General features: G+C 48.9%; 5 protein-coding genes across 5 annotated transcripts; 2 read left to right on the top strand and 3 right to left on the bottom strand.

The window, feature by feature from the left end:
- Window positions 1–1365: 1365 nt before the first annotated feature.
- On the top strand, window positions 1366–3337 carry NDE1_1 (NADH:ubiquinone oxidoreductase; the record flags this gene model as incomplete). Its single annotated transcript, XM_049249491.1, has 4 exons — window positions 1366–1720; window positions 1776–2114; window positions 2174–2451; window positions 2510–3337. 4 exons carry the CDS (start codon window positions 1366–1368, stop codon window positions 3335–3337), a joined length of 1800 nt encoding a protein of 599 aa, XP_049111685.1.
- A 1158-nt stretch (window positions 3338–4495) lies between these two features.
- Window positions 4496–5490, bottom strand: LOZ57_000386 (uncharacterized protein; the record flags this gene model as incomplete). Its single annotated transcript, XM_049249490.1, has 3 exons — window positions 4496–4791; window positions 4850–5404; window positions 5457–5490. The coding sequence occupies 3 exons, from the start codon at window positions 5488–5490 to the stop codon at window positions 4496–4498; spliced, it is 885 nt and encodes a 294-aa protein (XP_049111684.1).
- A 785-nt stretch (window positions 5491–6275) lies between these two features.
- Window positions 6276–7944, bottom strand: LOZ57_000385 (uncharacterized protein; the record flags this gene model as incomplete). The annotated part of the gene is made up of 2 exons (XM_049249489.1): window positions 6276–7297; window positions 7362–7944. The coding sequence occupies 2 exons, from the start codon at window positions 7942–7944 to the stop codon at window positions 6276–6278; spliced, it is 1605 nt and encodes a 534-aa protein (XP_049111683.1).
- Window positions 7945–12505: 4561 nt separating this feature from the next.
- Window positions 12506–13644, top strand: CHS7 (Chitin synthase, class 7; the record flags this gene model as incomplete). Its single annotated transcript, XM_049249488.1, has 3 exons — window positions 12506–12743; window positions 12827–13398; window positions 13456–13644. 3 exons carry the CDS (start codon window positions 12506–12508, stop codon window positions 13642–13644), a joined length of 999 nt encoding a protein of 332 aa, XP_049111682.1.
- A 435-nt stretch (window positions 13645–14079) lies between these two features.
- On the bottom strand, window positions 14080–15519 carry LOZ57_000383 (uncharacterized protein; the record flags this gene model as incomplete). The annotated part of the gene is made up of 3 exons (XM_049249487.1): window positions 14080–15205; window positions 15259–15407; window positions 15478–15519. The coding sequence occupies 3 exons, from the start codon at window positions 15517–15519 to the stop codon at window positions 14080–14082; spliced, it is 1317 nt and encodes a 438-aa protein (XP_049111681.1).
- Between the last annotated feature and the right edge of the window lie 141 nt (window positions 15520–15660).

Here is a 15660-nt window from a genome sequence, read left to right as displayed (position 1 = left end):
ATGGTGCCTACGTTGCCTCTCAGAAAGCTACTGGCGCGCGAAGATGTGATCATACTATCATGGGTCTTTGGAAACACCTCCCTGGTTCGTAGCTATGAGTAATACTATAATTTTCTTGGGAAATTGCCATTATTGATATCCAGGAACACTCTGGGACATCTTGAGGGTTGCTATCGATACCGCTCCAAAGTCCTTGCATCATAATGAAGAATCCACCTCACAAGCATATTTCAAGCTAACACATATCAAAACGTCACGATATGAGAAAAATAAGTTTGTTGTACAAAAGAGCCTATGGTCAAGATTAAGGCTCCTTTCTAAGTTCATAGCATAAGCCTTGCAGCGATGGTATCGTTCAGCAAAACCATAAACCTTTAGTCATTACGGCAGTCCTCGTAAATGGCTTACAGCGGCCTCAAGATACACCATAGAGTGGTTTTCATTCCTGTCGAGGATATGGAGCATTGGCAACTTGAATTCATAGTTATATGGGTATATATTTCTTAGGCCCAATGCAGTAGCTTCAGGCAGCTGGCTCCTTCAAAGTTGTGAGTATTATTGCCTAGCACTCTGTAGTGGCAGCCAGCCGATTCGCTTGAGGCGTGCGGATGAGGGTCTGCCAAATGAAGGCTAGAGATTGTTTCTTTGTGCTGGAGAAGTGGGGGTTGTTCAAACCAACATCTTGGAAAATGAACAACAGGCAGCCATTGGCGGCAGACTATCTATGAGCTTTAGGCCTTGAATCTGCCGGTATCCCGATCAACTGCTCGTGTGGTTGCTGGGCCTTGGGAATAAGCTGAACACGGCCACAAAATTGCATGTAAATCCAGCATGCTGGACGGTGAGGAGCTGCACGTGATTGCACAGGCGAATGCCGGTTGAACTGGAGAAATAAATAGTGAGGAGTTTTCTTTCTCTCCTTGTTGTTCAGCGCGAGATTTGTGCGAGGTTGGTTGTTTGGCTCGCTCCAAAGCACGTCAGTCTGCGCAACAGACTTTTCTCTCCACCGCAGGAAAAAAGCTCAAGCCAGGGGATTTTAGCTCGCTGGTCTCGGTGAGAGAACCCCGGCTCCGCCAATCCACGGGCGCGCCGGCAAGAAGGTTTCAGAGTTCTCACCTGTGATCCAAGAATAGGGTGAGTGGCTGTTAGCTTGTAATTGTTATCAGCGTCCGAGAAGAGTCATCGGCTGGAACTTTTCTCCTTCAGCGCCTGCAGCAATCTGACATCTCTCCCCTCCCTTGTCTTCTTTTTGCTGATTGACCTCTCAGTTCCGTTTGTTCTCTGCTTTTCACCCCTTTGAGCCTGGATTATCCCGAGTCCGCACCGCTTTGTTGATCCAGCCGACGACTTTCACAAGGAAAACACATGGCAACTTCAAAGCTGCTGGTCCGGCCAGCATTGCAGCTGTCTGTCGCTGCATCGCGCCGGCCATTATTCACCCTTTCACAGAGGCAATTGACTCAATTCACACGTCCAGTCAAGAGAACAACTGCTCTGCGCACTCTCCCTCAGCAACGTTATGCTACCACCTCCTCAACCACACCTACACCACCCGCTCCCAGCCCACGACGGAAATTCAGATTCTTCAGATGGTTCTACCGATTGGTGCTGTTGTCACTGCTGGGAGGAGCTGGAGCATTAGGATATAGCGTCTATGCCCTGCGCCATCCTGCAGAGCAGTTTGTCCCGGACCCAGATAAGAAGACTTTGGTCATCCTAGGTATGCAGCCTCTGCTCTACGCCCTCGGTTACTCCATTAACGCGATGCATTGCAGGCACTGGATGGGGCTCAGTGTCTCTTCTTAAGAAACTCGATACCGAAAACTACAATGTTGTCGTTATCTCTCCCCGCAACTTCTTCCTCTTCACTCCTTTGCTCCCATCGTGTACTACCGGCCTTATTGAGCATCGATCGATCATGGAGCCTATCCGGAACATCCTTAGACATAAAAATGCAACTGTTAAATACTATGAAGCTGAGGCTACCAAGATCGACTATGAGAGAAAGGTAATCCAAATCAGGGATGAATCGGAGATCCAGGGTGATACCTCTCAGACAGAGGTTCCGTTTGATATGCTGGTTGTTGGAGTTGGCGCTGAGAATGCTACTTTTGGTAAGTTGAGTGCATTGCCCGTTCTCTTGCAGCAATGCTAATCTTTGTCCGAACCACAGGTATCCCCGGTGTGAAAGAGCACTCTTGCTTCTTGAAGGAAGTCGGCGACGCGCAGAAGATCCGAAAGCGCATCATGGACTGTGTTGAAACCGCCATTTTCAAGGACCAGACTGCGGAAGAGGTCAAACGACTACTTCACATGGTCGTTGTCGGAGGTGGCCCCACCGGCGTCGAGTTCGCGGGCGAGCTTCAGGACTTTTTCAATGAGGATCTAAAGAAATGGGTTCCTGATATCAAGGATAATTTCCAAGTCACCCTAGTGGAGGCATTGCCAAACGTAAGGCTTGCTGTGCTTCTTCTACGACTATTCCGATGCTAATTGATCTTTTTGATAGGTTCTTCCAATGTTTTCTAAACAGCTTATTGATTACACCGAGTCTACCTTCAAGGAAGAAGCCATCACCATTCGTACCAAAACCATGGTGAAGAGAGTTACAGACAAGTTCATCGAAGCCGAGATCACCAAGCCCGATGGTACAAAAGAAATTGAAAAGATTCCCTATGGTCTACTAGTGTGGGCAACTGGCAACGCCGTGCGTGGAGTTGTCAAGGATCTCATGGCTCAAATCCCGGCCCAGAAGAACTCCCGCCGTGGCCTTGCGGTCAATGAATACTTGGTTGTCAATGGCGCTGAGAACATCTGGGCCGTTGGTGACTGCGCTATCACGAATTATGCCCCCACCGCACAAGTTGCCAGCCAAGAAGGTGCGTTCCTAGCACGCCTCTTCAACACCATGGCAAAGACGGAAACAATTGAAAAGGATCTGAAGCACCTGTCCGTCGCCCAGTATGAGGCCAAGAATGACGAGCAGCGCAACCAGATCCTCGATGAGATTCGGGCCCTGCAGAAGCAACTCCGACGAACAAAACAGATCGGACCCTTCCAGTACTCCCACCAAGGTAGTCTGGCATACATTGGCAAGGAACGTGCAGTTGCAGATATCAGCTGGCTTAGCGGTAACATTGCCAGCGGTGGCACTTTGACTTATCTTTTCTGGCGCAGTGCATACCTGAGCATGTGCTTTAGCAGTAAGTTCCCCTCCTCGTTATCCTTAACTTACCGTCCGTCCTGGGCCTCGATCCCTCATTTCCCTTCGGTTCTTCGAATATCGCCCTTGTCCCGTAATCTTCCGAACTCCCCCTCTTGGTTTTCCGAAGACTAGGTTGCTGACATTATCATTTGAACTGATTAGCGCGCAATCGTATCCTCGTTAGCCTTGACTGGATCAAAGCTAAACTCTTTGGCCGAGATGTTTCCAGAGAGTAGAAGCTGTCATTTTTTTCCAACCAATCTTCATTGTCAATTACCGATGGGAAACCAAAGACTACCCCTTTTTCGGCTTTAAGAAATAAACGATACAGCGATTGCCTTTTCAAAACGTGCTTTGTATTCTATTTCCTTCTTTCTGCTTGTATTTGTGCCTTTTAAAAGTTGTTTCCAGATACCGCCAGCAAAGCCCAATTTTCCAATATTCCCTTTAATGGTGTTGAATAGCGCTATAGTTCTTATTTTCTGGCTGTCTGTGACTACGAAAGCCCCTTCTTTCTTCGTTGCGTACTAGAATCAATATAGACTTGTTCTTTTCTATAACCATGTACTGTATGAATCCGGCCTTTCTCTTCTTATCTAGACTTCTCTAGCCTACAGAAGAATACCCACCTACTTTATTTGGATTTCAGAAAATGCATATCCATTTTTGTGTTAGGATCTTCTTATCTAGGCCCCTCTGCCGCACTCACACACTCACCCCATTATGTTGATCATATTTACACTTTCAAAAACACTCAAAGATCCTGCGCCGTGTATGCATTTCAATATGAAAAGTATGTTCGCATAATCCTCAATTCCGATGAGAAAAAAGCACAGATCTTCGAAATGTCTTGCTTTTTCTCCATTTTATCATCAACTGTATATAAAAACAAAATTTATCACTAGAAATACATTATAAGATACATCGAAATAACAAATTATAGAAAGTATTCGATTCCCTTAAAAGACGGTATCAGAAGTCAGAATTTAGAATAACCCCAACCCAGCCGCATCCTCCGACTATTGTGATTGTGACATCAGAAATCGTTCGACATGAGAAATCGGATCCACGAAGACAGGTTGGTGTGCGATGTCGAAACACGGTACATTATGTTTTTTTGAGGACGGCAACCTAAATGTTTAGCATATATCATAGTCGTGATCGCCATGTTGGCACTGAATTTGCGCTTGTTCCATGGAGTATTGATCTAACGCCGCCATTCCTTTACCTGTTCGCCGTAGATATACATGTGAATGAAACGCTTTGGAACGTACAATTATTTGGCAGAAATCAACAATGTTGAGACACACGAGCCAAGTGCTCGATAGCGACAAAGTTGGAATTTAACAATAGCCCTCCCTTAGCGGTAAAAGTGCAATAAATCCAGCCAGGCGGAATATATAGGACTTTTGAAGCATCAAGTTCCACAGCATATCCACCTTCAAGTCCTTGCGAAATCATGGATAGCCGGCTTGATTCATTGCGAGCAGTGTAGAAATGTCGCAAGTTAGCTTCGGTTGGAGGGTACAGAAGCCAGATAGCAGAAGACCCTCCAATCGGCAGTGATAGACGGCAATGGTTATAATCTGTAAGTTGTTAGAGAACACATAGTTACCCATTGAACTGGCGTATACAGTAGCATACCAATATTGAGATCTGCAAAGGTTCCAGCAGAAGTGCAATTCGCCCTCAAAGGCAGATGGCGGTCTTCTAAGATATGAAGGGTTTTTCGAAGATGCAGGTTGGGCCGCAGATGCCATAAACTCTCAGGGAGAGGGACTTCCATCAAGGAATACGGTTCTAATTCAGCAAAATCGGATGGCTCACCGAGGCATTGCACCAGGGCGGCTGTCACAGCGAGATTCCACGATTCCAACTCCCTCGCTGTTTCCCCTTGTTTTACAAGGACGCCATCTTCCAGAACATCAAATTTATGTTTGGATTCAATTGACATGCGAAAAGCATGCCAGACTGTTAAGTTAGAAACTGTGTCATCCCAACATTCGGATGGTTCTAGCAGTAGAGGCCGATCTGTCCGTGAGGATGATACATTCGAGCTGGAAACAATGGTCACACCCTGCAGCTGGCAGGGGGGAAAGCGTCCTGAAGCCTGGAGATCCCGGATTTTGACAAACAAGGCATTTTCTTCACCAAAAGATGGGACAGCGAGAATGTTATCTACAGCAGCAGAAGGGACTTCTATTACACCATTAGACCTGGAGAATGAACGTGTTAAAATTCGATAGCCTACCGGACTTTATTCTATTTCGTCTTCTGCAGGTCATCATGTGTTTCTTCAAGTACCACTTCGAGTAATCTCTCCCACAGATCCCGCAACGCGGCTTGTCGGGTCTACAGCACCTATGTCGTGGCAGGTCGCGCGCAGGCATGGAAAAGCCACATATAGTACATGCCACAACGCCATTCTGCTTGGGACAATTGGACCTCAAATGTTCAGGGATGTAGTTTTTATTAAACGACTTTCCGCAGCCCGGGCAATCCCGCCGCAAGGCCATTGACGATCAAAGGAATGAATTGGCCGCAGCACTTGCCTATAGCGTGGGTACAGCTTCAGTGCTAGCTGCATCAGCCGAGGCCTCAACCTATGTACATACACTCTGTATACTTGTACAAGAGAAATTCCGAAAAACCACGCCTAGGCTGATGTCTAGCAGAGATGCCCAGCAGGCGAACCATTGGCCGGTTATGCCGCTTACTAACCAAAAAACTACTGCTTACCTAAGTTTGTTTTGTTTGCACTCACTGGGCACCTTTACAGTCCTTCACCTCCACGCCCGAGTTCTCTGCACGCATCCCTTCGCACAGAGGCCGTTTATGACTTCAACGCCCCGTATACCGGATGCCACATATATGCCATGAACCAGGCGGAGATTGCCGATGGCTTCAAGACACATCGTTGGGGCCTTGTTGCTTCCATATACCTCTTGGGTGTCGATCCCAGGCATTTCTCCGCTGGCGATTGATTGGGCCAGGAAGGGTCCATGAAACATGATCGCCTTGGCAATCCTGGCCGGTGAGGTCTTGCGACGCGTGTTCTCGTTGGCTCTTTTCATCTTTCCCGTCGGAAATTTGGCCAAACCTCGTCCCAGTTCTTCCCGCGCCCGCTCTTGTTTGCGCCCTCGATGTCCTTCTGCATGACAAACATCCGCCTCTCCCCGCAGAAACCCCCCGCTGGTGCCCGCCGCTCAACGACCTTAAAAACCCCTCGTCTTGGCTTCTGGATATCCGATACCCAGATTTTCTGCTTGACCCATTGCCCCGGCTTATGCGACCGACGAGGGTTATCTTTTGAATACGCCACTGTGCTAGCGATGTACTGGAAATTGCGCCAAACCCTTTCATACCTCCGAAAGAACTGTATCCATTTCCAAGTAGCCTGTGAGTAAGCAACGCGAACATATGGGTTGACAAATACTCCAGTTCCATTTTTCGCTTCCGGCACGCCTAAGCGTTGTTCCATATCCGCAAAAACTAGGCAGCATTCTGCGGCTTCCCAGAAGGGTTCTGGGTCGTAGCGAAATTGTATTGACAGTTCGTATGTATCCTTGTTGGTAAGGCGCTGGAATACACTAGCATCGAACGCCGCAATCCCACCCCAGCAGCTCCGAACTCTCACAGCATCCTTTTCAGCTAGCACATCCCGTCGACTGGTAGCTTCGCCTTGAGTAGGAAACCAAGGAAAAAATGGAGTGCCAATTCTATACCCTTCAACGTCTCGCATGACAAACGTATCATAAATCTTGCCAGGAGACCCGAAGTCAATGGCACATGCGGCGCGATAACTAGCGCGTCTATTAGGAGCAGCGTTGGTAGAAAATAATAACTGAGCTACATCAAGTGGGGTGAAGTAGACGTCATTTAGAAATAGTACCCGACGGAATTTTATTGGTGCATGACGGAACTCCGTTGCGTCATCTTTCGGGGTATATGAAGGGTCCAGAGGTCTCAGAGCGCGATTTCGGACTTCTGCCAGGTAAGCAATGCGCTTTATTCGCCTTTCTCCATTCGGTAGTGTCACGGCAGGAAATTGAGATAGTGGCAAACGTGCACCAGTCACGATCGACGAGTTACCTAAGAATTTAACATGATCAGTACTTATGCCACGGTATCATTGCAGGTCAAAGTATATACCGACATGGTAAACGCGCCCGCAGTTCGTTCAGTACAGCACTTGTACCGGGCCCGCTGTCATTTTCAAAGATGCTGACGAACACGTTCTCCTCACCGAGAATACCGACAAGTTCTAGCAAGGCATCTCCCCAACTTCCCCGAATCAGCCGTTCATTGACAATATTTGCCGCGATAAAGATCTTTTCGTTATGCTCATTTCCTCGCCCGGAATGTGAGAAACTAGTAATTTTGTCGCGAAGTGTCTCATAGTGCTTCGGCGGATGCTGATATGAAGGGTATATAATTCCTTCCAAAATCGAAATGAAAGCGAAAAAAAAGCTCGATATAATGGTGGCTTTTACGAGGCGAACGAGCAGAATATGAATGCGGGATCGTCCTCGTGAGCGACGTTTGCCGGGGTTCAGGAGATTGCACTGCAACCACGCTTTGCCTTGATGCAGGAATCTCCAAATAGGGTAGGTAAGAAAACGGCACAATGACGCGTAATTCCGAGGATCTCGACGGCTGGGTTGTTGTTTGGTGGCCAAGGCGTCTGGTAGGCTATCGCGCGTTGGTGCCCGCCGTAGAAACGGGGTATACTCTGCCATTGCACGCAAATAAACCCGAACATCCACAGGCAGCAGGAACAAGAAAATAAGAGTAAGTTGGTTTGCTTTGATCAAAGAAGTCCATGACTGTAGTTTTGTGGGTATCTGGTCCTGCCGGCCGTCGTTGCTTGTTTACGCAATTCGGTGCTCCAGCCTCTAAACTAAGTCAGGAGCGTCGTCACCGCTGCGCCCACGCTCCTCCTCCTTTCACCGCCCTCAAAGCTGCCGGCAACACTGCGACAACGGCTTCTGTAGCGTCGTGAGATCGGCATATGGTCACATCTGCATGTGGGACGGCGCAGAGCAAAGTGATCGCCCACATCAGTTGGGGCATAGAGTCGATATTCCCACAACTCCCTAGATCCGACTTCGCCAAGAATAATAAATTGGCCACTCCGTCCAGAACCTGGAGTATTATTTTAAAGCCATCTTCGCAGCTAGCTGGCTCCCTTCCGAGGCTCCGGACGCCTGAGAGTGACCTGCCAAGTGCAGATCAAACCTCGTCGCAGCAACGGCTCTGTATATGCGGAGTAGGAAGGCTAGAGCAGGAGTTCTAGGCAGCAGGCTAACAGCCGCAGTGGCAAAACGGGCCATGGCAGCTAACGGGTAGGTAGGAGTGGAGGATGCCCACAGATGTATGCTTATTTCGGGTCGTGATGCTCTTCTAGTCCTAGCTGGAAGAGTACTCCGTAGTAGAGAGTAAGTTGTGTTTACTCCGTATGTTGGCCTATTATTAGGCTGCGACGATAGCTCAGATGCAGGGAAATTGCCCTTCCGCCCTGAGCAGCACGCCGGCACACAAGCTTTTTAGCCGACCGTAATCCCTGGCGCGCTTTAGGCCTTAATACCCTTGGGCGGCTAAACTCAAAATCCCGCCGCTCGCTCCGGATCCAAAAACCGGATTTTGGGGCCACGGTGATCGCTCGATATTCCGTACGGGGTACATGCATGAACTCAATAATGGGCATGCGCAAAAGCGTCCTGCCTCAAGTCGTGAATTATATTGACTCTGTAACTATGGATACTGTATACCCACCCGCCTGGCTGCCGTGCTGACCCCCGTCCTAGCACGGAGTACTTAGTGGCCAAACTTCAAACGGCCAGCTTAGGCTATTTCCAACTCGGCCCATCTAAAGGCCTGTTGCCTGTCGTTCCGTTTCACGACTGGGTTACCGGGGATGTCCCAGACGGGCATCTGCCATCCCATACCTTCGGGAGGCAGCAGCTGTACATGAAGCCAGAGTCTGAGGGGTGTATGCCGGAATCTTCTGGTAAATGTTTGCTGGCCTCAGTATGTGCTACCTCCTGCTCCATTGACCGGAGAGGAAAACTATCATGGGAGCCACCGTTCCACCTCTGGCCGTGTTCCGATGTTGATACCCGAGACATCCTCCGTACCGTGAGGTCAATTGTTCTTGTGTGCGGGCAGAGGTCGCCGACCTTTGGCTCCATTATTTCTTGTGCTGAACTGGCACATGCATGCCTAGATCCTCCATCCACTCCGGCATTATTGCGCTAGAATGGACCTCCTTCGCCGATCCATATGATTATTCGCCAAGGCGTTGAAGCAGTGCAGTATACACGACTCATATTAGGTTGCTTTGAATATCTCGGCAGTGGAATGTAGATTTCCAGAATCACTGTATTATTATTCGTACAAGCAGGCGTTAGACGAGGATAGAATGCCGACAAACTTAGCTGTCATTCTGAAAGCCGGACCGGGCCGCGCGTGATTCGTGCCTAGAGAACTTTGGTACGGAGTATTCGGTAACTAAAAAGCCAGAATGTAGTTTTTGCCAATATGCTAGTGTCTACTCCGTAATTCAGAGAGCAAGTCCCCATAAACGACCCTACCCCAAAACGCCAATCCAACGCTCTATCCAAGATGGAGAAAACTAATGAAAAATGGGTATTCCCCTATTGTTTGTGTATTCCGTAAGCTCGACCCAAAGAAAATTTCACCAAAAAACAAAAAGGAACCCAAAGGGATAGAAAAAGCAGGGGCCGCCGTCCTCGCCCTATAGACGAACACCAAAACTCCACGTTCCAAACATAATGTCATTGAGATCACGGTATCCAGCCGTATAGAGAGAGAGAGGATTCATAAACTGCCACCAATACCTCGTTGCGCTGGTCAGAATAGGCATGTTGGAACGAGCTGTGGAGGGACAACTTACAAAGCAGGCAGGGAGTGACGGCAAAGTCCGACGCCAAATGCGATCATTACACGCATTGCATCCATCCAGGGTACTCATACTCTGCGGAAGAGCCCACGAGCCCGCCCCGCGAGACTCGGAGACCGCCACCGTCCGTCCGAAGGCAAAATAATAATGGTCAGCGTTTACAAACACGGCATTGACCCACTACGACAATGAACCGCTCGTGGGGGCTGCCGTTGCATCTCACTCCGCCGTTTCCATCAGTGGAGATCCGGAAGAAATGGTTGGCAGGGTCTCGACAAGAGCTATAGACATAGAAGTTCTTGAAGAAGTTGCACATTATCGAAAACAGCTGGTGAAGGCGGTTCCCGGGCCTCACGCAACACTTGTGAATGTGCTTCAGTAAATCTGTAAAATCTAAGTATCAAGCTGAGGTCAGCAAATGCAAATCCTGCTGCAACTCTTGAAGAGATTCCATACCGATTATAAATTCTGAAGAAATCGAGCTGCGAAATTCGGCACCAGGCTCCTTTGTAGGGCAATGCGTTGAGGGTATTTTGTTTGATCAAGAGCCCGGCTGATTTATATTTGAAATTAGTAGCCCGGTGAACTAATTAAGAAATACGACGGAATGAATCCAGTACCCGAAGCACGAACCAACAGAGAAACTCAACGACCCTCCCAGACGTCAAATCCTTGCCATAGAGTGGAGATTGGTTCATTGACACTACTTCAGAGCCGGTGGAGGAAGCAGAAGTATGAAGCTTTCAAGGCTGAAATGCCAATGATAATACTATAGTAGCAGACAAGCATGAACGCTGCTATGCATGTGAGCATGACGAAACGTAGGGGCCAAGGATGTCAGCTTGACCTCGTGGAAAACCAGACAAGCTCGACTAGCTTTGGGGCGACATAAGGACGGGGAATCTAGGCAAAGTCCCGTTAAAATGCAAAATCATCGGGTACCCGATATTAGCCAGTACTCCACATGAAACATTCCAATCAGAATGCGCGTCGGCAGCCCGCTGGATGTTGCAGGTCGAGGAGAAAAAAGCACAGACATCAGTGCTTTGGAAATAGCCAATAAAATCCCCCAAAGCCTCGGGTAGATGCTTCTTCAGAGGCAGCCGGCTTTGGCACTTCTGTATATATTTTTCAAAGCATGGCCGCTATGTGCTCATACCCCTCTACATCTTAGCTCAGCCAAAAATGACAAAACATAGTAAATGCACAACGAGAAAAAGAAAAAAAAAAGAAAAGAAAAGGACCTGGGCTTTCGATCGCTCTTCCGAAAAAGGTTGGGTGTCCGGTCATGACTCCGTTCAAACACACAAGGATCTTTGCCAATACTGAACATAAGGGTGTCAGCAAATATAGCTGTCTCAAACTAGTATCTTAAAGGAATAACGTGGTTAGGCCCATTCAGAATTGGGAGACTTGTCTGGATCCCGTTTGTGGCAATGGCGTGATTTAAGAAAATCCAAGGGGAGCAGTGATGCCGTTAATCCTGGCACCCAATGCTGGGGGGGATCTGGAATGTTTCTGCATGTGCTTTGACATCTATCGTGGTTAGCAGCAGAGGAGGTGAAATTGCTATTATTTGTGTGGAGGGACCCGTGGGAAGTGTGATGCCCACCCCACCCCAATGCCGAGAGCACACCCTGCCGCTCACCTTGAGAGACTGGAGTTAAAGTTTTCGGTAAGAAAAGCGTTCCTTGAGAGCCGCTACGCATTATTTTCTCCAGGTCGGAGTCACCGGAAATGACCCAGCATCCTGTTTGAAGGGGTACCCATGCAGGGTAATGTAAGGAGAGGTTCAAGAAACAACGCTTGGAGTGCCAATTTGAGATTTTTATTAAGGCAAGGAGGACAGGCATCACCGAGAGAAAAGCATGAATCATGACCCATGACGAACATTCATCTTAACACCACGGTTATACGTAGCCGGCGCGATGATTTGACGATCAAGCGGCCACAGCGTTTGGTGCTGCCGCCTCGCGCTAACTGGATCTGGCTCCCGCCGAGTGGCGGGGGAGGCTGGGCTAGCGCGGCTCACGTCAGCCTCACGATTACCTCAGCAACAGCCGCCCAAAACAGCAAAGCGCCGCCTAGTCCCGAGCGGGAAACTCCAATGTCCAGCCATCCGCAATCAACATCTCAACGCTCGCTCGCCTAGATATCCAGCCACCTTCGTTTGCCTTCACAATATCGTCGTCCCCCCCCAGCGACGTCTCGTCCGTCTTACAACAACCCCAGCTCGCCCTTCGTTTCTCGACTGCCCTGCGTGTTTTTCAACTCGGATCCTCACAGCCTTTTTCACTTCACACGCTCCCTAGCCCCACGCCGTTTCTGCCCCCTTTGAGGTCAGGGGTGGCCATAGCGGTGCTCTATCACGAGGCACCATGGGGTTCGGCCAATTTGACTCGCTGTGCCGGAAGGCGGCGATTCCTCTGTGCTCCCTGGTCGGCCAGACGTCGTCGCTTTCTGGAACCAGGGGCATTTTGCCGAACTGTTACGCAAGGAATATTGAAGTCGCCAACACCATTATTTTTCAAGGAGCCACCGATGTGATACATATTTTAGCCCTTGGTATGACCGTCGTTATGATCATACATGTGCGATCGAAATTTACAGCTGTCGGTATGTTGCGCCCCGGCCTAGCCGCCAGCTACATGAGCGTTCCGTCTCGTATCCCGACTAACACGCCATTTTCTTTACGTTAGGACGCAAGGAAGTTATTACTTTTTTCTATCTTTACATGGCACTAACGATGTGCTCTCTCGTTCTGGACTCTGGCGTGACACCACCGGGGAGCAGCGTTTTCCCCTATTTCGCGGCTGTACAGAATGGCCTCACCTCCGCTCTTTGCACTTGCTTACTGATAAATGGGTTTGTGGGCTTTCAACTCTACGAAGATGGCACCACACTTTCCGTGTGGCTTTTACGGGTCGCTTCGCTCGGCATGTTCATTATTTCCGGCGCCGTGTCTCTCCTTACTTTTAAGTCCTGGGGCGGACTTTCGCCGTCGAATACTATCGGACTCTTTGTTGTTGTTTACATACTAAATGCCATATGCCTGTTTGTGTATGTGGTTATGCAAATTATCCTGGTTGTGAATACTCTTCAGGACCGCTGGCCACTTTGGCACATTGGCTTTGGTGTGTTCTTTTTCGCCATTGGACAAGTTATCCTGTATTCCTTTAGCGACCTCATTTGCGAAGGTGTTCAGCATTACCTTGATGGCCTGTTTTTTGTCACGTTTTGCAACCTCCTTGCCGTCATGATGATCTATAAGGTGAGTCTACCTCCAAGCTACGTTACACAACAGAACAAGTGTCTGACAATTCTGCAGTATTGGGACTCGATAACAAAAGAGGATCTCGAGTTCTCGGTTGGCTTAAAGCAGAATAACTGGGAGGTTAAAGAGCTACTTCCTGAAGAAGACCGCAGAGCCACAGTATATCATGACACCAATTCAGAATATGCTAGTAGCGTGTATCACCATCGCACGTCAACATATGGTGGACAATCTTCCTATTAATTCCTGTAATGATGACATTACTCTGGAATATCTTTTTGAAAAGATTTCATTTATTGGATAATACCCTGAAATTTCGGGTTTCTAACGTCTACTCAGCAATCTCGATGTGGGTCATGCATGTCTATTTCAGACTCCCCACATGTTCAACCCTTGTTTTGCTACCCTTGATCATTTTTCTCAGAAAAATTTTGTGACGACCCTTCTTGGTGGCGTTTTGATGTTACATGGCGCAGATCGGTCTTGGTGTTCAATTTTATATAGTTCCTTCTTGAGCACGCTCCCACATTATTCAGCAAACCCTGCACATATTTTTAGCTACATGTATATCTTTCTACCTGCTCTTTATATTAATTTTAATGCATAATATCATCTTTTGAATTTGTCTTGAGTATATTGGCCTATTAAAACAGATAAATACACATACGTATATACGCCTCACTCTATGACAGCTACGCGGTCAGGATCTGTGGGACCCCTGTTTGCGCTTTGACTATCATCATCAGGCCCGGTATTCCGAGAAGACGTGTCGCCAGCGGCAGAATACCAGCCCTTATCGACCCAGGTGATCAACAGGTCTCGAGCTCGATGTGCCATGTAATAAAATGCAGGGTTTTCAGAAGGCAAAAACATACTGATATGCGCCTTTGTTTCATCAGCAACCTTATCGTTCACTGCTTCGATCCACTTAAGTCCCTCCTCCTGCTTAGAGGCTTTTGACGAATTACTGTCCTCTACATCGCGGGGAAGATTGCAGAACGTCCGCACCTTGGACCGAACTATATGCCGACTGATCGAAAATTGTTGTGGCGCAGCACTATCAGGAGCCTCAGATGGCACCGCCACTGCACCCCTGCCGAGACGAGTATAAAAGTTGGCGCAGCCTAGGTTGCGTTCTTTCCGTAGTTGAGTGAGGGCAGCAACCCTCTTACGCAAGTCCTCAGGCTGAGCTAGGCAGCCGACAAATTCTAGGTGCGAAGTAGCCCAGGCCCAGCCTGCTGAAAACCGGTCTCGCTGCGAATACAGGGCTGCGGCACCCCCGGCCGCCATGGCGCCGGCGGCGCCTGCAAACATGGCATAGCGGCCCCAGCGTTGCCATGGCGGCGCGGCTGCCGCATCACCAACCGGCGACGCAGGTGTGGGGAGAGGCGCTGGGGTCGGGGTTTTAGCAGCCGCTTGCGAGGCAGCTCCAGCACTGGAGCGAGAATCCTTTTTCGAACCCCAGCCAAAGACGCTCGCAACGTCCGTTATAGCACCATATGCCGTGGAGGCGGTATTATAGTGGTTCTCGGCCGTGTACGAAACCGTGCCCGGGGCGATGCCGAGAAAAGGAGTATCAAATGCCATGACCCCTTGAACGTGTGGGAACATGAAGTTGTTTTGCTCAACGGACGCCGAGATATTTGATGAACCTATCAAATTTTCAGAGGCAAGCAGACACACTACCTCCGCGGCGACAATCCCTCCCATCGAATGCCCGATTAGGATAACGTGGACCGAAGGATCCACCGTAGGCGAGGGTGCTTGGTTTGAGACTTCAATGTCTATCACGGTATTCTGCAGCCTACGCTCTGTTAGCCCACATGTTATTCATCAAGAGCTAAGCGAAATACAGACCATTCTCTGAGCCTGCTCACACAGCCTCGCAAATCACCTCTTGTCTCGAATTGTGGGTATGTGACCGTGATCACATCGATGTTAGGGAGCGCAGTGCTGGTGATGGCGCGCAGATGCGCGGGAAAGTTGCCAAAGGTGTCGTTTCCGCCCTAAAAGATGCGACAACGCCCTCGATGTCAGATAGTAGCACTTCGACGCCTAAGCGAGATCAGACCCCACCTGAAACCCATGGATGAAGACAAGAAGAAGAGTCTTCTTCATCCTGCATTATTAGCTGCCGCGTGGGCTATCTGGGAGCCTAGTCCTCATTGTGGTCCGTGGAGAATGGCCTCCAGAGACAGTGCGGAATTGGCACTGTATCCAGATGGCTAATAGCTAGCCAATGGAGAGAGATTACGTCAT

Source organism: Ophidiomyces ophidiicola, assembly GCF_022830035.1.
Source record: "Ophidiomyces ophidiicola strain CBS 122913 chromosome Unknown scaffold_1, whole genome shotgun sequence".
NCBI lineage: Eukaryota > Fungi > Ascomycota > Eurotiomycetes > Onygenales > Onygenaceae > Ophidiomyces > Ophidiomyces ophidiicola.
Note: the sequence above shows the minus strand (reverse complement) of the source record. Positions and strands in the feature narration are given on the sequence as shown.